Genomic DNA, 27,862 nt, shown 5'->3' on the forward strand with positions numbered 1-27,862 from the left:
TAAATAGGACTGACATTCTTGGTAAACCAAGCTCTGATCTTAGAATGTACCCCGTTGTTTCCCTCGGGAGGTGTAATAGTTTTCTTGCAAAAATATTTAAAATTATATCACAGTCGTTTACATATTCAGTGACCCAGATAGGAGTGCCATATGAAAGAGCAGAAGTCACAAGAGATGAAAATAACTTGAGAGCTACATTAATTGTTGCACATTTAGTTTGAGTAAGAACTGGCCAAATCGCAGAAATAGCATTTTTAGCCTTTGAAATTTTTTGTTTGGCCAATGTAAATTTCCCAAAGGAAGAAAACTGTATTCCCAGATACGTATAGGATGACACTACTTGGATAGGTGTTCTCTGTAAGTTCCATTTTTTGGTTTCATTTAAGCTTCCCACCCCTTCGAAACACCATAACGTGTTCCATTAATATTTACTTCAGGGGTGCAAGAGCTGCGGCAAACTGTGCCAAAACGGTTCTCTTCTTGCTACATGGCGCGCCAAGATGCCGAATCTCTTCAAAATTTTGCCAGTTTTGGTGAAGCCTTTTTAATCTTTAGCACATGGTAACGCAGACAGTGAAAGAGAGTTCATTGTTAACAAATAAATAAAAGTCTGTTTGAACATTGAAAAATCTGTCCATCCAATGTTTTAATGGAATAAGACATGTAAAATCTTATGTTCAAGGGCATGAAAAATTTGAAAAAAATTGTCATTGAGATGCTGAACTTCTGAAAGCGACTTGTGATTCGTAATCTATTAACATGCTATTAGGTTGAGAAACTGTTTAAGTAAATAAGGTATTTTTTTTTTCTCGTTTTTTTTGCATTTTGCTTTTAAATTTAATAATTCCTTTAAATTCTGTGAGAAGCTAATTTTTTTTTTCACGGAAACCCTTATTATATTCTGCACGCCATTTTTTTTGATATATCAGGATGAATAAGATTTTGGTGTTCAAGCAGCAGAGATTCTTGCTGCCTAGGTTTTTAGTACGCATGTTGCTTAATTTGAAAAAAAGTCTAATAATTTTTATTTGTCATTTCAGTAATGCATGTTTTAGTAGTGACAGATAAAGATAATTCAGAGAACATTTCAATGGATTTTAATTTGTGAAGGAAATTTATTTAGAATTATTTGTTTCAACCATTTTTGGCAAAACTTTTAGCATTTCACAGAAAAATTACTCCTTATATTGCGGATATAGTTAGTTTTTAGTTCTGCTCCATTTTCAAAATTTCTGCTCCAAATATGAAATTTGCTGCTCCGAAATAGATGAGGAGCGCTTGCACCCCTGTTACTTCTAACCTATATTTTCAGCAAAATTGTTCAAGGATTTTAATTTTCTTTTGTAAGTCTTTCACACTTTTGGATGCAACGACAGTATCATCTGCATAGAAGAGACAGTGACCTGCTGTTTCTTGTCCGATCCATAGGGGTCAGGTATTCAAGGATTCAATTAAGTCATTCAAATATAGACTGAATAAGTTAGGAGAAAGAATTTCACCCTGTAGAATTCCACGTGTTACTGGCATTTTATGTGAGATTTTAATCATAAACGATAATTATTATTTATCATATACAGTTACAGACATCATTCCTGGACATCTTCCGTCCACCGTGTCGTCAATCCTTCTCCTCGTCCACGCCCTGCACACGTGCACCCACACACAGTCGTAAACTCGATCCCGGCATGTGGCGCCATCTTTCCCACAATCGACCATCCTGCAAATCTTCCTCCCCGGAAGATCTGTTTTTCCGGAACATCCACTTCATCATGCACTCAGCAGAGCTGACGATTCTCAATGGTACGTCATAATCACCGATCTTGTCGTATGTGTCTTTCATCTTGACTTTCACCAGTCTGTCGAGGTTTCGACACTCCGACTGCGTCTTCAAGTCCTCAACCTGATATGCCTTGATCATGATCAAAACAGCAGCACGACACTTATCTGCAGTCTTGAGTTGAATGTCTTCCTCTCTTCGTCTGTCACTTCATCCATCTGTTTCTTAGATGCCTTCCGATGTTCCTTTATTTCCGCATTCTGAGGTATCAAAGTCTCATTCAAGAGTGTTTCAACTCTCATTTGCATTTCACCCATGCACCATGAAACAGTTCTGTCAATGGCTTGATGTAACGAATCTTTTAATGCCTTCATCTCTTTCTCCCGTTGTAGGAGATTCTTCTGCGCCGTCAACAAAGCCTCTTTTTCTCGTTCGAATTCCGCTTTCAGTTCCATCTCTTTCATTCAGTCTCAATATCAGCTCCATTTGGTGTCTTTTCGTCATCTCAGATAGTTGTTGTTTCAGGTGTTCAATGACACACTTGTCTTCCAGCTCAATCTGCTTACTTCTCTTTTCTAACTTTTCCTTAACGTTCTTGTTTATGATATGTCCCACGTCAACTTCGTTTTCACTCACCACAGCTGTCAACGAAACACAATTTGTCGATGCTGATGATTCCGCTTTAGTCTTATCACCGTCTGTTAATCAAGCGTTTTTCTCTCACTCACTGCCGTTGGTTGGTCGTCTTGTAAACACGATTTGAGCATAGTTTACAGAAGTCTCAGGGTCATCACGTAAACCACCAACTTCGATGCCCCTCTCAGTGAAAGAGATGTTTATTTTACATATAACATGGGCACCCATGACCATCTGATTGCAGAGCTTCTTTATGACGTACACTTTCGTGGAAACAGCGTGCCTATCAATGAATATGTCAGTGTAAAAAAACCTAAGGGAGAAACATTTTCTCCGGCTATACCCATCAATGTTACATCATCAAAACAAATACTGGGTGATCCTAATTCACAGTGACAAGTTTCATTGATCATGGTTATGTCACTTCCGGAATCAAGTAATGCATCTACTTTATCCATGATCTCTATGATTTTTGGCAATTATTTCTTTTACATTTATCTGGGACACTGACTGTTTTATTCACATCTTTTTTGCGTGCAATCAGCTGATTTGTGGCCGGACTTATTACACCGGAAGCATTTAACGCCACGCGACTTATTTCTACAGTCTTTTGAGAGATTTCTTTCTCCACAGTTGTAACATCTGATGCTAGCTTTTTGAAACACATCTGGTCTTGACATCAGGTTGTAAGAAGGTCTTGACTTGTTTTCGCCCTCACGTTGACACTCGGTCGAAGGTGTTGGATAGCGATAGCCTCGACTATTGCTAGTTTTCATGTCATCATACACCACCAACTTCACCTTGAACTCTCTCACCGATGTCGCACCGTATCGCAAGATTTTGTGGTTGTTCTCTGGAATGACGTCTAGGACATACTTGATAATTGCAGCTTCCTCGATATTGCCTCTGTTAGCAATTTCCTTCATATGTAAGAAATATTCACGTGCTGTCTCGTTTTTTAGTTTCCTCTCAGATAACATCTTATGTATTTGAGCACTGCTGAATTTTGAACCAAACTCATCCAGGAGCGCATCTTTCAAGATCACCCATGAGCTGATACCTCTCTCACCTTGGATGAATAACTTTGGGAGACCTTTGAGTCGTTTCTTCGCGAACACAAACAAATGCAACTCCGGCCACCTGAAAATCGGAGCCATGTTTTCCAGCTCCTCGATGAATTTCTCGACTGGATAGGTGCTCGTGCCATCAAATGGCTGTATCGAGTCCTCGACATCTTTCAGATTCATGGCAAAGTTCATCGTGAAGCACTGGGAATCAGCAGAACCAGGTCTTGGAACTATCGATTTGTTGTCATTTACCGGAAGCGGAGTCTCTGACATCTGTTGTAACGCTGAGGTCGGTTCATGAGTCCGAGTTGTCATACATCGTTGGTCATCTAGCTTTTCTTCGTAATTGGAAATGGAAACACTACGATGGTCGTCGTCTTCATCGTCGGATTCTTCGTCGTCAGATGCCTGAAGTTTCTGATTCAAGCCATTCAAGTCCATAAGAGTTGATAAAATGTTTTTTGGCAGTTGATCCCGTCTTACATCACAGTCTAGGCACAGGAAATTTGCAACCAGCAACTGATCTGTATCACTCCATTGCTCAACAATTAGAGCCAGTCGATTTTCGTATTCCTCGGAGCCATGCTCGCACCGAAGACCATTGAAATTTCTGAGTGTCTTTCGATTTCCCCTATCACCCTCAGACCCGAATATGAGTTCATGTAACTTCTTAACAATCTTCGTGGACGCGCTCTTTATGTTAGCGTTAATTTGAGGGATTTCACCCAAACAAATCAACATTCTGTTCGGCGGAAACTGATTAAAACGCACTCACCGTGAATTAAAAATCGTTGTCGTTGATTAGTGTGTTTCGTTGAAATGCTTTTGCTGTCGTAGATCAGTGAGATTCGTCGTCGTCAAAAGGAATCTGCCGTTGCCATCGTAGATCAGTGAGAATCGTCATCATCGAATGGAAACCGTCTTCCTTCAAAAGGAGTTGAAATCGTCGTCTTGAAATAGCGTCATCACTAGAAAGAAACCGGCGTCGTCTTGGAATGGCATCATCACTGGAAAGAAACTGTCGTCTTGAAAATCTCAGGAACGATCGTCGTCGTCTTGAAAATCAATCCATCCATCATCCCGACAAGATCCCCCATATTTGTGAGATTTTAATCATAAACAATAATTATTATTTATCATATACAGTTACAGACATCATTCCTGGACATCTTCCGTCCACCGCGTCGTCAATCCTTCTCCTCATCCACTCCCTGCGCACGCGCGCCCACACACAGTCGCCAACTCGATCTCGGCATGTGGCGCCATCTTTCCCACATTTATTAGTTAGGAAAAAAATTGTCCTTGCTCTGTAGCTTTAGAATAAATATTCTTAGTAATCCTGATGAAGTGTTCACTGATGCTTATTCTTCTGAGAACATTCCAAAGAATTGTGTAGTCGATTGAGTCAAAGGGCATCCTGAAGTCAACGAAAAGTATGTATAAACGGCCCTTGTAGTTTTGGGTAATTTTCTCTGAATTAAATAATTGAGAGTAAAAATATGTTGGTCACAACTCACCCACTCGAAATCCTGCCTGTTCCTCAGGAATTGCAGTCCAGTCAATCAGCCAAGTATTTAATCTAGTATTTAGAATGCATGTAAAAAGTTTAAGAACTGTGGCAGTCAATGAGACAGGATGAAAAATTCTCTGGCCTTGTGGGATCACCCTTCTTGTATATAGGGCATACAAATACTTCCTTCCATTTTTTGGGAACATTGCCACAATGAAAAAATATAATTAAAGATTTTCAGCAAGACCTCCCTTGGTTTTCGTGTTAGCTGCTGCAAGAATTCATTCGATACCAGGTCATTTCCATGAGCTTCTATTTTTTGTTTTATCTATTGTATTTAGGTAGTTCAGTATAAGAGAGATCGTTATCTAGGATGTTAACGAATTTAAAATTTAATTGAGATTAAATGTCAAGGTTTAAATCCTCTTCAAACAGAAGCCGAAACCAAACACTAAAAAGTTATTGTTTGTGATTATTGTATGTCAAAATGGCCTTTAAAAAATTTGAAAAAAAACAATCTTACATAGCTAAAGTCTTAACTGGAAAAAAAGAATCATTAAAAGCCGTTTAAAACATTAAAAACTAGGTAAGCTTATGTGTGCCTGTAGAGTGAAGAGTTTAAAAATTATATTTAATTATAAAATTTATTTGTGAAATGAGTTATATTCTATTGCTCACCTACACTCGTATCTGCATTGGTCTGGGCAGTCAGCGGTCATGTCTGTCTGTCCTAGTGTTATATAAGACAGCCATAATTTTTTTTTAGTGTATTTATATAGTGTAGTGTATTATATTTTATTATAATTATTAGTTTTTTTTGTGATAATTTGTCTTTCTTGGGTTGCTGTATTTTAGTTATATTTGACATCCACATTTTTTACGCTTATCTTTTTCCAGTGACTTCATTAGTTCGCCTGCTTTGGCCTTTGTATTACTTCTTCACACCTGAGCTGACACTGACTATTGAAAATTTTTTTTCTATTGATTTGTGCTCATATTGTATGTCAAAATGCCCTTTAAAAATAATTTTTTTTAATCAATAAATTAATTTAGATCTATATCTTTGTTAGGACCATTTGAGTTAGGTACACACATGTGTACCCCATGTTTTGCAAAAAGAATAATTAAAAGCCATTTAAATTCATGAAAAATGAGGTACATATACTCTAGAGTGGAGAGGATAAGAAATTGATATCACATTTATTTATCTTAGAATGAAGGTGATTATTAGAATTGCTATCCTATAATCACCATTAGGTATAAGCAGGAGCCTTGTCCATAACTAGAGAGTGTTATTTTCTTGTAAAAAATGGTAATGAGTTCTGAATGTGTGAGGAGTGCAGAGAGATTCAATTCTCATTTAAATATAAATTTAGGGAGTTACAGAACCATGAAGTATCGTAATGTGACTGTATAATCATTTATATTATTCTCAGACCTGCCAACTCTCCAGAATTAGGCGGGAGACTCAGGATGAAAAATCCATTCTCCTGTTCTCCGGATTTGTTAAAATTTCTTCGGATTTTGGCAGAAAATTAGATTTTATGTGAGCTTTCATGTTGTCGTGACGTCAATAATTGCCGTTATCGTTAGGAAAATCACCCATAGAGGACAGCTGTGGTCATCTCCATCGAGCAACCATTTTTAACCACATTTAAGCAACTGGCAAAGACGTGACTTTGTTTACTTAGCATTTATCTGCAATCACTTATCAGGGGTAAGCCCTTGGTTACGAAAATTCCTGTATAATTGTTAGTGTATTCCATTGACAGCCCTGCGGTAAACACAAGCTTTTTAATCAGCAGCTTTGTATTTTGAAGTTTTTCAATTGTTTCCTCTTATTAAATGTCTTCAGTGCCGGGGGAGAGGGGGGTACCCCCATCGGGAGAATATCTGGATTTCTGGATTCCAAAAGTTGGCACGTCTGTATTCTGATACTAGTATTGTCATAATGATTATAATATGTGATATTAGCATTCATGATTTTTTTATAGTGTTGCAGTTGCAGAAACTTGTAGTTTTCATTGATGTTTTATTGAATTTTCTAGGCAACAAGGCAACAGTCACAGCAATACGGTTGCATTGTGGAAAATAAAGTGTCTCATGAGGTAATAAAATTGTTTCTTTTATACAAAGAATCTTCCATCAGTGGAGGAAAAATAAATAACACATTCTCATGCCCATTATCTGCTATAAATTGTCTGTAGTTCTACAAATCATCACGTGTAACTATGTATATACAGGAAAAGTATCTTTTATATGCTCCAGAAACTTTGTTTTTCTTTGATATAAACTTATAGTTGATATAAAATTTTTTGACATAATTCTGAAATTTGTCATTTTTTGGCATTTTTTTCCCATTTCGATTAAAATTTGCCAAAATTTCAATTTTGAAGTAAAGTGAAAATTATTTTGCGTGTTTTTACCATTTAATATATCAATCAATTTTAAAAATCGAATTGAATTCTCAGTTTTTGAAATATTGAGTTGGCTTAGTGATAAGCCCAGAAACTTATATATAAAATAATTTGCCGGACCTACTTTTGAGTTGGATATCTATGCAATAACATTGATTTCAACTTTTTATTTATATCTTCTCAAGCACGAAAATGAAAAGTAATGCCTCCGTATCGTCTTTTAATATCCAAGTGCATCAATCCATTTAGTTTAGGATATTTTGAAATTAATTATGGGTCCATAAATTACATTGAAGAAATTCCGCAGTTTGATTCAGGAACTTTTGTAGCAAAAACGGGCAGATCAATAATTTGAACTTCAAGAAAATTTTCGAAATATCTATCAACAGTATATACAGTATATATTTTGAAATATCCTGCCAACTCTCCGGATTTTTTGCCCTTTCTCCAGATTTGTGAAAAATTTCTATAGATTTTAGCAGAAAATTAGATTTGGAAGACAATTTTTTAAAATTTGTTTTAGATATTCCCTGAGCTTTCATGATGTCGTGACATCAGTGACTGTGGTTGCCGTAGGGGGAAAACATCTATTCAGGATAGCTGTAGTTTGCTGAACCTACCTATATTCAGTTGAAGTTGTCGCTTTTGTCGAGTAGCCATAAAAAAATACCTTGATGACCGCATTGAAGCAAAAACGGGCAATAATGTTACTTAGTTTGCTTGGCATTTATCGGGGGATGGTCTTGGTTACCGATATCCCTGAGTAATTATTATTGTAATCTATTAACAACCATGTGGCAAACACAATAACAGAGATAGTACATCACGCAAAATGTGATACCTCTGGAACTTTTTTCATTAGCAGCCTTATATTTTGAAGTGTATTTTTTGTTTTCTCTGATCAAATGTCTTCAAAAAAGAAATATACAACTGCTTTTGAGAGTTCTTATACCCAAGATAATCCATCACTGATAGCATCCACGATGATTTTATTCTGCTCAGGGGCTACCCAGGATTTGCCTAGGATGGGGGAAAGACACTTTTTCTCAATTGATGAAATTTTTTTCAAAATTTTTTTTTTTGAACATGTCATTGTTGGTACCCCCGTGCTTTCGTGAGAATGTCTGTGGTGTAAGTACTTATCATGGCATTAAAATGACAAGTATATGATGCATTAATATGTTTGCCGGAATTTCAAGTAAATTGCTGGATCTTTTTGAGAAAATTTACAAGATTTTTTTTTTACCTTTGAAAGGTTGGCAGGCGACCATCAAAAAGAAAAAAAAAAAAGAGTTATTTATAGATTTTTTCAATTTAGATTTATGTCTTTCATAAGTTGCGTAGAAAGTTGCCATATTGGTCACCTTGTCTACAGTTTGTATGTCCCTCAAGAAAGAAGGAAATATCACTTGATCCAAAAAGCCTCAATAGTTGCTTTCCTAAATGAACGCCATGTTCATAATTTCCAAATTTTTATTCCTCAGATTTTCTACCCCCTCTGGTTACATACCCGAAATTATGGTACTTTTGTGGCTATACTGTGTAAATTTGCCTTGTTACTACAAGATTTCAAATGGGCATTTTTAAAAAAAAAAATCATAGAGGATTTGGAATGCCTGTTAAAATTGTAAAACATATTCTGAGATCGTTCAAAAAAAAAAAAAAACAAATCTGTAAAAACTTTACCTTGAATAACCAGTTTTGCCATTTAGCTGCTAGTCACCATTTTGCATCATAATATCATGGCCATGCACGCAAAATCTTCTTTTGGAGGGGCACAGAGATTGAGTCACTAACACTCAGTTTAAATTAATATACAGTCGAATCCCATTATAACGAACTCCAAGAGACCGGAGAAATCACTTCGTTATAATGAAATTTCGTTACAAAGGAATTCCAGTTGTTCACATTTTTCCTATGTAAACTTATTTGGAGGATTAGAAGAAGTGTTCGTTATATAAAGCAAGATTTTCACTATAACGGTATTCGACTGTAGCATAAGAATGTAATTTTTCTTCAAAAATATTTTTCATTTTTTATCTTCTTTGTTAGGGCACAGACCCCGCATCCCCCTTCCATCCTAGATTTTGTCTTTGGTGAAAATCCGGGTTTAAAACCCCTCGATTGCGCAGTGGTAATCGTCTAAAAATATAATTTTCTAAGGTTTTCCAATTTTGAGTTGGCTATTTCTCTGAAGAAAAGATCTGATTGCCACAACGATCACAAAGACCTACAACACAAATATGTATAGATTAAATTTCAAATCCTTGCATTACCAATTTGGAGGATAGATGCAGTGCCGCAACCTGGGGCAGGTCTAGTGCCCTGATCTCTGGACTAGAGTGGGCACTTAATTCACCCTTTATAACTGCTTTTTCTATATTACACAGTGTGCCGAAATGTGTTTGTCCTGTTTGAGAAAGTATCTAGTTGCACCTTAGATAAATGGTACTATATATTTGCTGAACACAAAACACGCTAAATGCTGGGCACACACACATAAGCACATTGTTAAATTTTACCAGCACAAATCTGACATACATATCTCCCATATTCAGGTGTGAAAATATGTGGCAATTAAATGGTGATAGATTAGAGTGGTGGACTATCAGGAAGGGGGAAATAAAATCATTCTACCAGGAAATCCCTTCGCAAGGATTTAAATGAATAGGGAATCCAAAGATAAGTGTCTGAGAGAGAGGGGGGAGAATATATATCATTTGCCTTAAATTCAATCAAAAGATGTTGAGAGCAAAGATTTTTTTAACGTAATGGAAAATCAATCACAAGGGAATTTATAGATTTATTTATTAGTAAATATATAAATGTGTGCGTCTAACTGTTAATTACAGGGGATCCTGCTTATAATGTTTTCAAAAAAACTGTGAGCAGGAAAACACTTTAAATGGGAAATCTTGATGAGAATCAACTAGACTTGGGACCATATGAAAATTAGTCGTACTAAGTGCAAAAACATTATAAATGGGAACGTTATAAGCAAGATAGACTATATTTCTTTCATATTTATTACATGCTTAATTCCATGTGTTAAATTCTCTGAGTTAATGGGCTTCTTTGCAAGCTTTTTCTACTAATAAGCAATGAAAATAAATGAACCTTTGGATAGAAAATGTTTTTAGAAATGAATTATTTATTTGATTCACAGAGATACCTCCTTCTCCTACCCAGAACATGGCCCACCGCTCTGTCTCAAGGAAGAGATATAAGCAGGTGATCAAAGACCTGGAGCTCCTGAAAAAAATTCACAGAGATACCAGTCAATTATGGGGGGAACCATACCTTTTTTTGAGAGGGAAAAAATAGATTTCACAAGCTGGAATCGAACCCGTAATCTCCAGATTGTCAAGTTGACGTTCTACTGACTGCAAGTTAAGAATCTCATTATGTAGAATGCTATTGAGAAGATTTTCAGGGCTTCCACTCGTCCTCCTTTTTCTATTTTTCGTACTTTTTGGTAAAATGTCCTACTTTCTAGTTTTTGTCCTACTTTTCCTACTTTTTTTACCAAATCCTATCGACAAAATTTGTGTAATTGATTTTAATTGGGCAGAAAATCATTTATATATTGCCAAATATTACAAATGTTGAAGAATGCAATTAATGATTCTGCCAAAGCAGAAATTTTATCATTTTTAAGGTTATTTTGGGGGGGGGGGGTGTATGTGGACCAGTTGGTTGATTAATTTTTCATTTGCTTAGTTTGAGGGTTCAACAAGTATAGTAGTCATTAAAAACTTCTGTCTGGATGGGAAAAATAATTTTGTATTTATTACTTTGTGGTCTTGGACAGTAACTTTCATCATTCAAAATTATGGTGCAAATAGGTGAAACAACAGTTTGCATTTCAAAGCAGTTGGATACATAGGCCTATTCTAGGTTTGGTGATCCTGGTGCTACCCAATAGCATTCAGTTGTCTTCTGTATTTTTAAGGCATGAAGAGGCATAAACAATATTTACAATGCTCAGCAAAGAGCTAGAAATGGAAGTGCTTCATTTGTCTAAAATGATTACACTGGCATTGAACAGTAAAATGTGAACAAATCCCTTTAAAAAATGATGGACGACGCAGTAAAACAGGTTCACCTTGCCTTATTTACATCGGATCTTGCAATCTACACATTTTGCACTGTGCTTTTGAAAGTGGTCTCGAATGTGCGTCATTCTTAAAAAACGTAAGTCTTCAAAATTTGCTTGCCTTGTCGAAGAGAGTTGACAAGCTCTGCACTTTGGAAGACTCCAAAAAAAGAATGTAATATATATGAGGAAAGACAGCAAAGAATTATCTGTGGTTGCTAGTACACTGTTTTGGCCAAAAATTGGTTTTGTAACCAAGTCATTTATCATTGCTTTGGCTTGAGTCACTCTTATAGGAAACTGAAATAGTGCTATGAAAAAAAAAAGTTGATTCAAAATTAAAATGGTTTTTTTTTGGCAAAATTTTTTTTTTTTTTTTAGGGTTTTTTTCCCATTACGCTATGATTATGTTGTCTAAGGGGGTTACCCTCCCCATCTTACTTTTTATTCCTGCGTTTTCCTACTTTTTTTTCATTTTTTGAGTGGGAGCCCTGGATTTTCAAAATCAAATGTCTCAATAGATTTAATTTTATCTGTTTTGAGAAGTTCCAAAACTTTGACATTGTTGATGATACAACAGCAAATCCGGCATTATCATCAATAATGTCAAAGTTTCGGAACTTCTCACAACAGATAAAATTAAATCCATTGAGATATTCGATTTTGAAAATCTTTTCACTAGCATTCCACATAATGAGATTCTTAATATCTGTGAATTTTTCCACAACTAGTATGTATTAAAATGGAAAAACACAAATGGATTGAATATTGCAAAATTTTGTATTTTTGAGAAAATACAAAATTTAACAAATACCATCTATTTAATGGTATTTGTTGATATAAACAAACCACAGGGATTCCTATGGGGACTTGTTTTTCAAGTGCTTTGCAAATATTTTCTTGCATTACTTTGAAAACAAAAATTTAATTTCTCTTGTGATATTACTGGTTTCAGATACATTGATGATTTAATAATCTTCAACTACAACAACTTCCACGAAGTCAGCCAGCAAGTCTATCCTAGCACATTAAATCTTAAAAAAACTAATCACAACAATAATCAAGCTGATTTCCTTGATTTAAAAATAAACATTACTAACAATACGGTCTTAACTGGTATCCATAACAAAAGAAAAGGCTTTAATTCAAAGTGAATTTTCTAACTAATCACAATTCAAATATCAGCAAAAAGGTTTAAAAAAATATTGTTTTTTCTCAATTTTCTCTCATCAAACATATCTGTAATAATGCCAACGATTTTCAAAATGCATTAAATCTCAAAAAAATCTTAACATGAAACAGGTTTCCTACTTAAACGTTGGACTTACTTCCTCCTCAAACCAATAACTATAACTGTTCACTTCGAACACAATCTGCCATAACCAGGACTAGCATATGGTATGTACTTGTACCTTCTGCATCTATTGACTGCTTTTTTCCCTCAACTTGAAAAAAAAGGAATTTGCATTTTTGAATTCAATGGTACTACAGCAGAACATCTGGGGATTGAGCATCTATTCAGGATATGGAGGCCAAGAAATGCTTTCAGAAACATTCTGTGTTAAGCGAATGTTAGGGTGTCCTCCTGATGAGAGCCCTAAACATTGGCTATAACATTTTCATTTTTGAATTCCTTTTTGAATTTTTCATTCCTATTTGAATTTTCATATTTTTTCTATCTCTTTCCAGTTCATAATTAATTTGCAGTTTTTCATTTAAAATCGAACTTTAACAATGTTTTTTCACTACACTGCATGTCACAGCTGCCTATCCAGGATAACCATTTATTATACACTATCTACCAATAAGTATTTGGACACCTGTGATAGAAAAGAAAAACTAACTTTATTCAAAATCAATAGTTGGTAGAGCCTCCACGAGAGGCAATTACAGCGTGAACCCTCCGGGGCATACTTTCCACAAGTCCTTGTGTGACGGCTAGTGGTATTTTCTTCCACTCGGCTTGGAGAAGACATGTCAGTTTCTTCACCGATTTTGGACGGGTAGGGCACCCCTTAATTCGGCGATCCAACTCGTCCCAGAGGTTCTCGATAGGGTTCAGGTCTGGGCTCTGGGCAGGCCAGTCCATTCGATGAACCCCATTGGCACCATACCAAGTCTTGGTTAACCTCGCAGTATGACAGCTGGCATTGTCGTCCTGGAAGTAACAGGGTTCCACCCGTAAAACTGCCAAAACGTAGGAAGCACATTGTCATCCAATATAGTGCAGTAGGCATCGGCGTTGAGCTTGCCATGAATGGGGACCAAGGGTCCCAGTCCATACCAGGAGAAACACCCCCAGACCATAATTCCACCTCCGCCGAACTTGACTGTTGGCACAATGCATTCTGGCAGGAGACGTTCTCCAGGCAGACGCCAGACCCAGACCCTGCCATCCGAACGGTAGAGGGTGAACCTTGATTCGTTGCTCGAAAGAACCCGTTTCCACTGATCTACGGTCCAATTTCGATGTGCTTTGCACCACATTAACCGAGCAACGCGGTTGGACTTTGTGATCAAAGGCTTATGGGCAGCAGCACGACCATGAAAACCAATCAGATGTGCTTCCTTACGGATGGTATTCTTTAAAACAATACTCCCGGATGCCTGTTGAAACTCCTCGCGGATGAGGGCCATCGGTTGGGTGCGGTTCTTTTTTTTTTTTTTTTCTTTGCATCATCAATCGTCTCTGCCTAACTTCACCTCAGCATTCCCTTGTATAGGCCTAGGCCAACCAATATTGCATATATAATAATAAATAATTTGTTGTATGATTTTAACCAAGTAATAAATGTTAAGTTTGCATGAATTTTGAATAGGCCTTCTATTTTTTAAAGCAGTCCAGTTCATGTTTTAACTAACTCAGTTATAGTACCAGTTGTGCAAATAAAAAATACCTTCTGATTTTTACAAAAATTATATGGGAACAATATACCATCACAGATGATAAGTTGGATCTAGGCGGCCCATAGGCATAATTAAAAATGAAGTTAGTTATTTATTAAATATAAAAAACAAGATAGAGTACCAGACTACACATGTTGCATTAACGATTGAAGACAAGATAAGAAAAGCTGAAGAAAGGCACTGCACCACTTTGTGTAGTTTTCATGACAATATTGCTTGGAATAAAAGAATATTCTATTAGGAAATTGTGTTCCCATAAGTGTGGTCAATGCACCTGTTATGGTGGGCAAATATAATGGTGTGGCAGCTTATTGACTTATTAGCTGTTATAGGTTGCCCATGTCATCTCATTCATTTGCATGCTGAAAAGGGAGTTGAATGTCTCCCAGGAAACATAGAATATCTTATTGATATTTTTTATTTTCAAAGGAACCCCAAGAGAATAGGAGTTTCAAAATTTGTGTAACAAAGAAACTAGGAAAATACTTAAACACGTATCAACAAGATGGCTCTCCTTAAACAAATGTTTGGCAAGGTTGTTGTAGCAATAGGAAGAATTACTGTCATATTTCAAGGAAGAACTAAAACAGAATAAGGCAGATACCCCTAATTATTCTACCATCCCAAAAGTCAGTGGGAATATAACAGATTGCTGTAAGAAAAGAACAAATGAAAAACTATTGGAAATGTTGCTAAAAACTTAGTGTCTGAATGAAACCAAAAGAGTCCCAGAACAAAATGCCTTCTGTACTGACTGACATGGGAGGAAAGAATTTTCATGTTTTTGTCAAATGTTGTAAACAGAGCAATCTGTTCATTTCTGACATTTATTTCGCCATCTTTCGATAAAACAAATTTACTCTTGCAATTGAATAAGCCCATTATTCACAAGACCAGATCAATTCTCCTGCATCTCTTGTAAGATAAATTGTCAAAATTTGTTTTGCCATCTGTCGTGAAAAGTGTATCTTCAATTAAGAGTATATTAAATATGATTCAGTTGAAAACCAAAAATCTGATGCAGATTTAATGATTGGTAGGTCTTCAGAAAAAATTGTTTTGCTTTAAAAAGTTTCACAAAAAGTAAAGTTTTATTCTTATGTAAGATAATTTTACACTGCTACTTTTAATTAACATACTTGAAAGTTCCCTATTGATCATGAAGTTTTTGTTAATGCTGAAGTGGCTGACATCGATTTAGTAGAGAAATCTTCATTTTCTAAAGCATGCTTTTTTTATGAAAAATATTCATCAGTCATTTTAAGAGCAATTGAAATTTCATATGAAGATGAGGCCTACAATATTATCCAGTCTGAATTTTGCCATCTACAGTGTGAAAAAATTCCAGATGAAATTCTCAAAGAAGAACGAGCTGACATTCAAGGGAAATTGATAGGTGAACTCAAAAGTAATGATGGTACAAGCTTGATGCTGTGCTTCGTAACAATTCCTCACAGCAATGTCCAATGTGAGAGAACTTTTAGTTATGTAACAAAGACAAACACTCAGTTTAGGTCAACCATGGCAAAAGAAACATTGGAAAATCTATTGATAGTCAAATCTAACCTACAAGCACCATGTTTTGAACAAAAGGTTGACAACAATTTTTTTGAGGAGGGCTAGATCTTCCACAACAAATGCATTGCATAAAACTTAATCCCATTTGTAAATAGCTTGTATATAGTTTTGTTTTTGCATTAGTTATTAAAGTTTAGATTTTTAATGGTAATACTTTTCAAATATGATTGTGAGGCAGCATCAAAACTAACACGAAAGGTAAAACAATCCAATCATCATATTTAATGCAATAGAGTTCTAGAATAAATGTTTTATACCCATGAATATTTCAAACATGCAAAAAACAGTTTACTTCAATAAGTTGCACGTTGGCATTTTGTTACTTGGAGAACAAAAAATGTCCTGTAATTTACATGCGTAAATTTTTATTCCCCCTTAATGAAATCTTGATAAATTCCAGGAAAGTATTTGATTTTCAGATGAATTAATTGAACTAAATGTTACATCCATGCACAGTCTATTATCTTAAAAAATAAATAACCATATTTTACATTTGATTCTTCATTTTGACTTTTACTTCTCGGATTATGCATAGGAAGTTATCGTATGCTTGCAGGATTTTGCATGATTTTTGTGTGGAAAATAGCAGGACTTTTGCGTTTTTAAGGTTGCCAGGTCTGTTATTATGAAAAAAGTAGAGTCCAACATTAGTTTAGTGTAGGTAACCAAGTATTTGTTCGTTCCCATTTATAAGTCTAGTGCCCAGGAAAACGGTATGGGTAAACTTTAACCAAAACAAAATAGGCCCTTTTCTATACAAAAAAATAATAATTTCTGTAGTCTGAGATAGCAGAGATGTCTGAGGTGACAGGTGGAGTTTTTGAGGTTACGACGAAGAAAAAGAGTTTTTGGAGACACTTATGAAAGAGGTAATCAAACGGAGGTCGGGAGAAATAATTACACCCAGATATTTATAATTAGAAACTTCTGTGATCACAAGAGTTATTGATAATGTAAGAAGAAACAAGGGGGAAGTCTTTTGCGAGTAATTCTCATGAAAACTGTTTTTGAAGAGTTAAGGGGTAGTTGCCAGGACGAGCACCAATCAGAGACAATGTTGAGGTTATTTTGGAGAAATGCTTGGTCAGATTCTTTGTGTACTGTGTGGTAGATGACGCAATCATCTGCAAAGAGTCTAATATGACAATTGATGGAAATTGGGAGATTAATATAAATCAAGAACAATAAAGGTGCGTGTTAAATAAAACCATGAATCCACTGACAGATTTTCTGTCATCACGGTCAGATGACCAACTAGCATCTACATAAGCTGTAACATCAAAATTTTTAGCAAGAGACAAATTTATAGCATAGTCTTTCATATTAACAACATATTGAAAAACTTCATATAACAATTTTAAATGTTTTTCAGATGGAGAATTACAATACTTAGATAAAAGTGATACTGCAAACATTATATCGGGCCTAGTTCTTGTTGCTAAAAATAAAAGGCTCCCGATTAGTGATCTATATAATGCATTATCAATAATTTCATTTTTATCACATTTTTCAACAACAATACCAATTTTTATCGGGGTCATAATTTTAACATTGACTGGAATACCATTAAACACTTCACACAATTTCTCTATATGACCTTTGTGATGCATTAATACTTCATTATATATATTTCTCTTTTCAAACTCTACGCCTAGAAATTTTTCGATCGGACCCAAAACTTTAATATCAAACTTGGATCTTATTTATCCGATCGCTAAATTTATTAAATCACGATCAGGTGCAAAAATCGCAAGATCGCCTACATATACCAATACGATTACATTCCAGTTTAAATGGTACACGCAATTGCAGCTTGAGAGTTTTTCAAATTTTAGTTCTAAAAGAACTGTGTAAAAAAAAGCCTATGAAACCATTCACGACCCGCTTGATGCAGCCCGTATAAAGCTGTTTTCAATTTCATTACAAAATGTTCTTTACCCTGTTCCACAAAACCTTGTGGTTGCTCTACGTAAATGTTTTCAGATAGGTTTCCATAAAGATAAGCACATTTAATATTGGCATGCGCATGTCCCCAATTTTTCAATATCACTAAATATATGTAATATATATTATCACTAAATTGATGTAAAATAATCTCACTAAAGTAAAACACACATCTGGCGAAAATGTGTCAAAATAGTTTATACCTTCAATCTGCTTGAAACCTTTGGCGACAAGTCGTGCTTTGTATCTTTTTATTTTCCCTTGACAGTCAGTTTTTACGCTATAAACCCATTTACTGTCCAAGATTTTCTTCGCTTGATCTCTAGGAATTAGATCATACACATCACGGGATTTAAGGGTTTCTAGTTCTTCACTCATTGCTTCAAACCATTTCGCATTATCGGGTCCATTTTTCGCTTCGTCAAATGATAGTGGAATTTTCACATTTGCACAATGAGCTTCAGTTTCATCCCCATTTACTATTTTGGTTTCAGATTCTAGATCTCTAACCACATTCTCACTTCGATCGTCAGGCACTGCGGTCGGCAACGCCTATATAACACAACAAGTGTCTGGCATAGTTGTTAGATCGGTTACTTCTGCTACAATGGCAGGTTATCGAGATTTAAGTGAGTTTGAACGTGGTGTTATAGTCGGCGCACGAGAGATGGGACATAGCATCTCCGAGGTAGCGATGAAATTTGGATTTTCACGTATGACCATTTCACGAGTGTACCGTGAATATCGGGAATCCGGTAAAAATTAAATCTACGACATCGCTGTGGCCGGAAAAAGATCATGCAAGAATGGGACCAACGACGACTGGCGAGAATCATTAAACGTGACAGACATGCAACCCTTCCGCAAATTGCTGCAGATTTCAATGCTGGGCCATCAACAAGTGTCAGCGTGTGAACCATTCAACGAAACATCATCGATATGGGATTTCGGAGCAGAAGGCCCACTCGTGTACCCTTGATGACTGCACGACACAAAGCTTTACGCCTCGCCTGGGCCAGACAACACCGACATTGGACTGTTGAGGACTGGAAACACGTTGCCTGGGCTGACGAGTCTCGGTTCCAATTGCTTCGAGCTGATGGACATGTACGGGTATGGAGACAACCTCATGAATCCGTGGACCCTACATGTCAACAGGGGACTGTTCAAGCTGGTGGAGGCTCTGTGATGGTATGGGGCGTGTGCAGTTGGCGTGATATGGGACCCCTGATACGTCTAGATACGACTGACAGGTGACAAGTACGTAAGCATCCTGTCTGATCACCTGCACCCATTTATGTCCATTGTGCATTCCAACAGACTTGGACAATTTCAGCAGGACAATGCCACACCCCACACGTCCAGAATTGCTACAAAGTGGCTCCAGGAACACTCTTCTGACTTTAGACACTTCCGCTGGCCACCTAAATCCCCAGACATGAACATTATTGAACATATCTGGGATGCCTTGCAACGTGCTGTTCAGGAGATCTCCACCCCCTCTTACTCCTACAGATTTATGGACAGCCCTGCAGGATTCATGGTGTCGGTTGATGTATACTTTTGCTTTTAGGTTTATTCCCAATCATTTGCTGATGGTACACATTACACAACATATATTCAGGAGTAACATACTGATAAGAAAAAGGAAATAATATTATGCAATTTGTTTTGTGTTACTGAAACAAACTCTGTTCCCTGAGACATGCAGAAGTTCATGTATCCACAATCAAAACATTATTATTATTATAGTCTGTTATCAAAGTTGAGAAAACTTTTTTTCTGATCATTCACCTTGCAAGCTTAGTTTTTTTAGTCTGACATTTCATAACTTTTCATGCCACCATCTGCTTTGAAAGTTTCCTAGCAAACATAGGTTCATTCATAGTGTGTAGAAATGGCTCTTAGAAAAAGGATGTCTTAGAACAGGGACACAGGAAGTCAAAAATGATTGGTGTTGCTCAAAATATGAGAGTAATTTCTCAGTACAGGCCATAATATTTACATATATCCACTGACCATACGTCCTTTTCTGAAGTAGAATGTCCTGTTTTTTTTTAATTTATTTGATTTCAGCAATGATTAATTTTTCAACCTACTTCTGCAGTAGTGGTAAGATTTTTACCACAGTAAAATGTAACAAACCGATGCAGGAGGGGGTATTGGAGTCCAGTGTCTTCCCCAAGACCAGTGCCGTCTTAGACCAGTGCCGTCTTAACGCATGGGCCCACCCGGGCACCTCAAGAGAATGGGGGCTTCACAAAATTGAGAGCCAGTTAAAATTTTCGAGAATTTGCCTGGTGCGGTCTCAGAAAAATCACTTGGCCCAGGGGACCATGATGCTCTAAAGACGGTCCTGCCCAAGACAATCAAAAATTAAAATTACTTTTTTGAATAAATTAAAATAGTGAAAGAAAATACCTTTATGTGCTATGTTTTTCAATTTCGGTTAATTTAAAATGTTTTTTTTTTAAGGTAATGAATTCAATGTCTCTGAGACAAATGCCCTTTGCTCCCCATAATATTCACATAAAACTGTTAAATTATATTATAAACTGATAAAGTAGTGGAAAATGGGTTTAATCATCAATCAGTGATGGTTCTGATCATCAATTCTCTCTTTAAAACCATGCTAATGCATATTCTGAAATCAAATATATCTATTGTATGTATTGGATTGTTGATTTAGTTGGATTCGCATTTCAAGTTCTCCGGTAATATAAATTGATAACCATCACCACAGAGTGCAGTTGTGGGACATTTGAGTATAGTGCTTCAGGATATTGGGGAAGCTTACATTGAAAACAGAAAGTGATACAAATACAAAATGCAGGGGTTCTCAAACTGTGGGCCGCGGCACCCTGTAAAGGTTTTTCGAAGAGAGACTGTTAAACTGCACCTTTTTTTAACAGGGGTATAAATTAATGGAATACCTTATCTTCTAATGCTGTGACTTCCACGATAGACACCTTCCACTGGAAATATGCTAAGATAGGTAGGAGTAATCAAGAAGCTATATATCTATACTTAACCCTCTGACTGCTCAATTTGTGGACCAAAATTGCTTAAAAATTGTCTAATTTTTTTTCACTCAAAAAGTGAAGTTTGATTGGTAATACCACGTGCCTTCAAATGCCGCAATTTAGTGGACAACTAATGACATCTGTTGGCCAAAACATAAATGAAATGTCTAATACTGTATTATAATTTATTTCAGTGGTTAAACGGGGAAAAAACGGGATGCGCTCCTCAATAAAGGAAGAAAAACACATGCCCGCGGAAATCGCGGGATGAGCAGATTTTGCTACATTTGAGTTGCCCGGGGGGTTAAGGAATGACAAGTATTTTTCTATTGGCAGTTATTTTAGTTGTGTAGTTACTTTTTCTGTCATATTAATTTTGCATAGCTAGGCTATGACAACCACATTTTTATCGGCTTTTCTCGAATATTATTTTTTTTGTAGTCATTTTAGTGGGCAATTCGCCTGTTGTGGTTTCTGATTTTGTATTTTTATTTTTAAAAATGAGTCGTATAGTTAGTTACCTTATACATCTCATATTTATGCTTATTCTTGTTATTGCCCATAAAAAATTATAAATATTCAAAAGTATGTTCTCCAGATTTTTAAGGAAATTGTAGGATTTTCACAAGGAAGTTAAAAGACCATCTGAAGCTTGGTAGGTCTGGAGTTTTTGATGATGTGGACAAAGATACTGTAGTGAAAATAAATATAATATTGTGTTATTAATTTTCTCATTTTGATGCTTGAGCCTTGTGTTTTTCTCTGATTTTCAGATAATGCATTATGTAGAGAAGCCATCCACTTTTGTTAGCACAACCATAAACTGTGGTGTTTATATCTGTTCGTTGGATATCTTTTCACATTTGGCATCTGTGTTCAGGCAGAAGCAGGATGATTACTATTGTGGGTAATGAGTGATTAGTATTTTTATTCTAATTTTCTGAATTTCATCTGAGAAGTACTTTTAATTTGATGCGCAGTTGTGCTTTTTGTGAAAAAATCATGTCCAAAACCCCTAAAAAAGATTTTGGCTTTCATCCCCGATTTCTTCATTGATGATGCGTGAATAAACCCCTGGCTTCTCGATGCATGTTTTTTTCATTCATCACCTGGTAGTTTTTGTCCAGTAGGAGCTCCAATGTGGTGATTCGTGTAGCAGTATACTGCATATCCATCTAAACCTTTTATGAAATTTCTGAACAAGAATGGTTTTGTAAATCTCCAGAGAATTTTAAGCAGTTATTTATTTTCCTTCATGTTTGTTAGCAATTTAGAAATTCATTTTGAATTCATTAATTAATGAATTAATTAACCATTAATAATGGTTTTACACTTCGTACAGTCAAGGCTATTCCATTGTGCAACATCACGATCAAGGTTGTCTGAGTGTGCTACAAACAAAGTGATGTTAAGTAAGGCAAGGCAGGAAGTAACAATTTGTTACAAATAGTTTCTTACATTTGCCTGCAATGTATGCAAATATGGTTTCAGTTCTAAATAAGCTTTTTGTTCTTACTTTCTGCCACAGTGACAAATTTTCAGTTTGTTGCTTGACTTTTGAAAGCACAGTATAGACAAAACAAAAATGTATATACAGTCAAACCTGCTTATAACAAACATGGATATTACAAATTTTCACATGTAACAGTTTTTCCATGTCCCGTGAATTTTGTATAACTTAGGTCTGTGTTATTTTGATTGCTTATAACGAACACCGATTTTAGCACAGTATGCCTATAACAAATTTTCACGTGCTTTTGACACAGGAATAGTCAAGAATTTCTTTCTAATCTTATTTAAATCTTATCTAAAAATTCACCTTTTGTCAAAGTTCTGTAAATTAAATTTTTTTTTTTATTCTGGGAATTGCAGAAAAGACATTTTTACTTGAACACAAAATAAATTTTAAACAGTAAATCAAGAATAGCTGCATTATCACAAATGCCCTTGACACTAAAATTAATTCTGAAGAGGAAAAAAAATAATGTAAATAAATAATTTTTTTATTGATTCATTATTTATGTCATTAATCAGTGTGTGTGTGGAAGATGATTTTATCATATATTCTATGATGTCAGATTTGATCCAGATTACACCATGTGCGTATATGTTGTACACATAAATGCAGCATTGTCATCAACAAAACTCTCTGTCTGTTTTGTTCTTTCTGTGGAGGTTTTAGTTGAAGCAATGCTTTCAGCTTAGAAGGAAGCAACCATTTTGTTTGTAAAGAACCATATTGTGTAATTCAAGTTCCTTTGTTCACCATCCTTCGTGTCAAAAAATGACTGCATTTGTGGCTCGGGTAGAGATAGACAATTGACAAAATCCGAACGAACCTTGATTCATAACAATTTATAAACATTTCATGGTTTATAAATTGTTACATGCATGAATGTTATTATTGAATATTTCCTGAGGTATTTTTTTAAATGTATGTTTCAATTTCCTTACTCACATTAATATATATATATATATTTTTTCATATGATATTAATCTGAATGTGTACTTTAGTATTAGTTAAAGAATATTTTGTTAGTGTCAATTTTTCTTTCTGCATTCATCAAGTAATCTTCCAATCGGGCAAGGCTTTGGTTGCATATTATCTTGATTGCTTTGAATCAGTTGAAATTCTCTTGTAATATAGAAGGTTGATCCTTCCTCCAATCTACAAGCACAAAGGATGTTGACAGTGTTGTTTCATCTTAATTATTTTTCAATTGTATCTGGTTTTTTTAGGCGATTCGGTTGTAAAACATACCAATCAATTTGCAAAACAAACTAACTTGCATAATTGAAATAAAACTGACAAAAATTTTTCTAGTTTAGATCTTGATTTTAGTTGTTTTTTATACGAGTTTCAGAAATTCTACTAGTTTAATTTTTGTACTGTTAGCAATACTGGATGTCAGGTTTTGAATTGATGTAAATCTGACACAAAAAGTTAATGTACTGTTCTAAGGCTGTAACCTCCCACTAGGGTAGGGCTAACAGAACACCAGCATGGATATCAATATTATTTTTTTTTACACTATAAATGAAGTAAAGAACTTTCTGATTGTATAAAAGTTGGGTTATTAGGTGCAGGACCATCTTAATAGCATCATCAGCACGTCCTGCGCCAAGCGATTTTTTTTTTTTTTTTTTTTTTTTTTTTTTTGAGGCCCTAACTGGTGAATTTTAAAAAATTTCAACCAGATCTAATTTTCGTTGGAGCCTCTTCTCTCTTGAGGCCCCCAGGCCATGCCCATGCATTAAGACGGTGCTGATCAGATGTCCTCCTTTTTGATGTCATTCCAAGCATCCTCCTATGTTTTAGAAATTTTTTTGTCCTCTTTTTTCAGGTTTTCGGAATTATTTTTCTTTTTTTCACTCTTGAAATATACAGGGTGCACATAGGTAGCAGGGTGTGTGGTATTTTACTGCCAAACTGTTGATCCTAGAGTCATGCGTCCAATTAGAAAAAGCATCCAAATAACATGTAATGCTCAGATATGTCATACATGTTGCATAGTTATTAAATTGTAGTTGGGTTGTATAGTTATTAAATTGTAGTTGGGTTGTATAGTTATTAAATTGTAGTTGGGTGGTATAGTTAATAAAATAAAAATCTTACTTTTTATGCAGATACCCTTTCCTCAAGAGCCCAACACACATAGTTGATGCCCTGTCTCTCCTGATACCCAAAAAAATTCCATGTTTCCAAGTGCAATATTCACTAATATAATTGAATTCGAAAAACAGAGGAGTGTGTGTTAAAAAAAAGTGTTCAATGCGAGTAAAATGGTTTATCCGTATTTAAAATTGTTTTTCCCCCAACATTCTTCCATTTTTCGAATTTGAATATCTCGCAGAATATTGCACTTGGAAACATGGAATTTTTTTTGTTGGCATCAGGAGAGACGGCAACAACTTCGTGTGATTGGGTTCTCGAGCACAGGGTATATAAAAAGTTATTTTCATTTTAATAACTACAATAATAACTCCTTGCTTAACATATCTGAGTACTACCGTTATTTGGATATATTTCCCAATTGGAAGTACCCCACTACAATCAACGGTTTACCAGTAAAATACCATATGCCCTGTCAGGGCTGGTCCCAAAAATTTTGCCACCCGTAAGATAAGAAAATTTAAAAAGTTTTCTTTCTTCACCTCTCTTAGTTTGATACAGTGGTTCCCAAAGTGGTTAGGTTGGGGGGGGGGGTGATGTTGATGATTTAAGATGTCACTAGAGAATTTCTTAAATAAGAATGTTCTGATGAGAGTGAATGTATAAAATGAATATAATAACTCTTCTTTGAAGGGAGAGAGTGATCCCACAGTGGAGACACCTGTTTCCATTTTATCCTTATAGGATTTGGAAAAATGTCTGACCTTCTAAGAATTAACTGAGCCATTTAGTGTATATACACATATATCATATAACGCATTAAAATCCTACATAAAATTTACTTTGAATAAAATTTTTCTTCAAATTATTTTATCAAGTATCACAAATGTGCTTTTGCTCACTTTTATATGAGAGAACATTACAATTAATAAATTAATATTTATTCTGTATCTAAAGACATTTTATTTATTGAAAATCCAAAAATCGCTGTTCTCTCTCTCTCATTTCCTACTTTTTAAAATCATGATTCTCTGCATTATGTTGCCTATACATGTGTAGCATAAAGATGAGTTTTTCCTACCTTTTTATTTATACATTGCTGTGAAATTTTCTAGCAAAGTAACACTCCAGAGTTCACGTTTGTGACCAGAGGCATAGTACACAGGAGAGAACATAGAAGCCTGTGCCCTTCCCAAGACAATCAAAAATTATAAATGTTGTGAAAACTACAAAAACTACGAACTAAAAACTGTGGTCAATGCCGTCCGTCTTCTGTTTACCTTTTCTGCTTCCCAGGCCACGATGTTTATCCGCTCTGTATAACCACATTTAATCATATTATATAATAGTTTTTTTTGTCACATTAAAGTATGCTATTTTCCTACAATATACTGATCAATATTCCGTTTTCAGCTCCACCATTTCTTAAAAATACAATAAATATTTTCAAATATTTTAGTAAAAAATTAAAATATGAAAGGAAAATATATTTATCATCTATTTTCTATCCACTGCTGGATGTAGGTCTCCTCTAAATTTTTTAATTTTACTCTGTCTGATGCTTTTGCCATCCTAGTTGACTCCAGCCACTTTTTGGATCTTGTTGATCCATCTTACTTTTGGACACCTTTTTGGTAGTTTAATATTACAGGTTGCCAATTCAGAATACTTGTGGTCCATCTGTTGTCCAGTCTTCTGGCCAGCCCATTTTCATTTTAAACGTTTAATTCTTTCCATTTTATCATATACCTTTGTGTGTCTTCTTATCCAAGTGATTCGTTTTCAGTCTCTTGTGATGCCTAACATACATCTTTTTATGCTCCTTTGTGATACCTTTGTATCGTTTTGCTTGTGAGTGCCCATGTTTCAGTTCCATAAGTCAGTGCTGGGAGCACACACTGTTTAAACACTTTTTTTTCATTCATAATGGCATGTGACTCTTCAGAACTACAGTCAGGGATGCTGGAAGTCAAAAATGTTTGGTATAGCATGAGTAATAAACATAATTTTCACTTGGATATGTATGAAGACCATACATCTCACATTCAACAAAAATGTCCCTCGTTTGGTAAATCTCCCATCGCCAAAACTGAGTGGGAGAATGAGCTATATTTGAATGATTGATGTTGCTTTAGCAATATGAGCATATATGTTCCGGCATCCCTGTACACAGTTTTGCCAAAAGTGCTCCATTTAATACTAATCCTTTTTATTTCATTAATGATTCCCTTGTCCATGGTAGTTTTTTGTCCCAGGTATACATATCTTTCTACTCCTTCTATCTCTCTGTTGTTGAGCAAGATCGTCGTCTTCAATGCAAAAGAATTGAACATAACTTTAGTCTTTTGCATTTTCATTTTCAAACCCACCTGAGCACTTGCCTTCACCAGTTCTTGTATTATTTCTTCTAGTTCATCTGAAGTACTGCTGATAACAATAATGTCGTCTGCAAAACGACTTCGTAACCTTAGACTTTCTGTAATTGTAATCAAAAACAATGTGAAAGTCAGATTGTTACACTTTGCAAGTTTTACTAAAAAAATTTTATCACACGCAAACAACAACTGTTAAAATTTCAATTCAAACTTGATAATTCAACTAATACAGGGTGTTTCATAAAGAATCGCCCAATTTGAAATGCGTATATTGCAAAAAAATATTGAACATAGACACTTAAGATTAATTTTATATTACATGTGACTAAATATGCCCACCCTGAGATGCACGACATATGTCTATACGGTAGTCAAATCTGCACACATGCTCGCAAAAACTTTTGTGAGCATGTGTGCTTACACTGCGACAACCCAGCATAACTACCCAGGATTCTGGTCTGGTGCAATCGATACACAAAGGAGAGAGACAAATGATTTCAAAGAAATTTCTAGTTTTAACAAAAGTAAATTTATTAATTCTTTAACAATTAAATAGGTTAGGAATAACAGAATTATTTCTCAATTTTCATACCGTACACCAATGCAAGTCCGTTGTCTCATCAATCTAATCCGACTGCAGGAGTTAGGCGATCTTTATCGGATCACACGTGCTGTGACGTCATCGACCTTGGAGGAAGGTCACGATCCGAGATCCGAGATGAAACCTCACGTGGCGGGAAGAGCTGCAAACAACGGCAGAAATGAGATCGGAAGCGATGCGGAACCATAAGACGGACGGATGAACGATGACAGGAACCGGGAACGACAACGATTGACTAGAGATGTGGCATGATGGGTCCGGAACCAGCCGGCGCTGTAATAGCAACAGAAAGACTAACTATTTCATACTTCAGATGAC

The 27,862-nt window shown here is 35.6% G+C and overlaps 1 protein-coding gene across 5 annotated transcripts in view; it reads left to right on the forward strand.

Annotated features, from left to right (window-relative positions):
• The window catches only part of Gmppa (GDP-mannose pyrophosphorylase A), a 156,447-nt gene that overhangs the window by 17,220 nt on the left and 111,365 nt on the right, over positions 1 to 27,862 (forward strand). For all 5 annotated transcript variants that reach the window (XR_016193564.1, XM_089239489.1, XM_089239490.1 and 2 more), the window contains 2 exons: positions 7,039 to 7,098; positions 21,729 to 21,862. Coding sequence is in view for 4 of the 5 variants with exons in the window: in XM_089239489.1 (XP_089095615.1) it covers positions 7,039 to 7,098; positions 21,729 to 21,862 (194 nt within the window). In the remaining variant the exon portion in view is untranslated. The remainder of the gene's footprint in view (positions 1 to 7,038; positions 7,099 to 21,728; positions 21,863 to 27,862) is intronic.

Source organism: Pholcus phalangioides, unplaced genomic scaffold (assembly GCF_987345545.1).
Source record: "Pholcus phalangioides strain wild (caught in Gottingen) unplaced genomic scaffold, Ppha-v1.0 ptg000011l_1, whole genome shotgun sequence".
Classification (NCBI taxonomy): Eukaryota; Metazoa; Arthropoda; class Arachnida; order Araneae; family Pholcidae; genus Pholcus; species Pholcus phalangioides.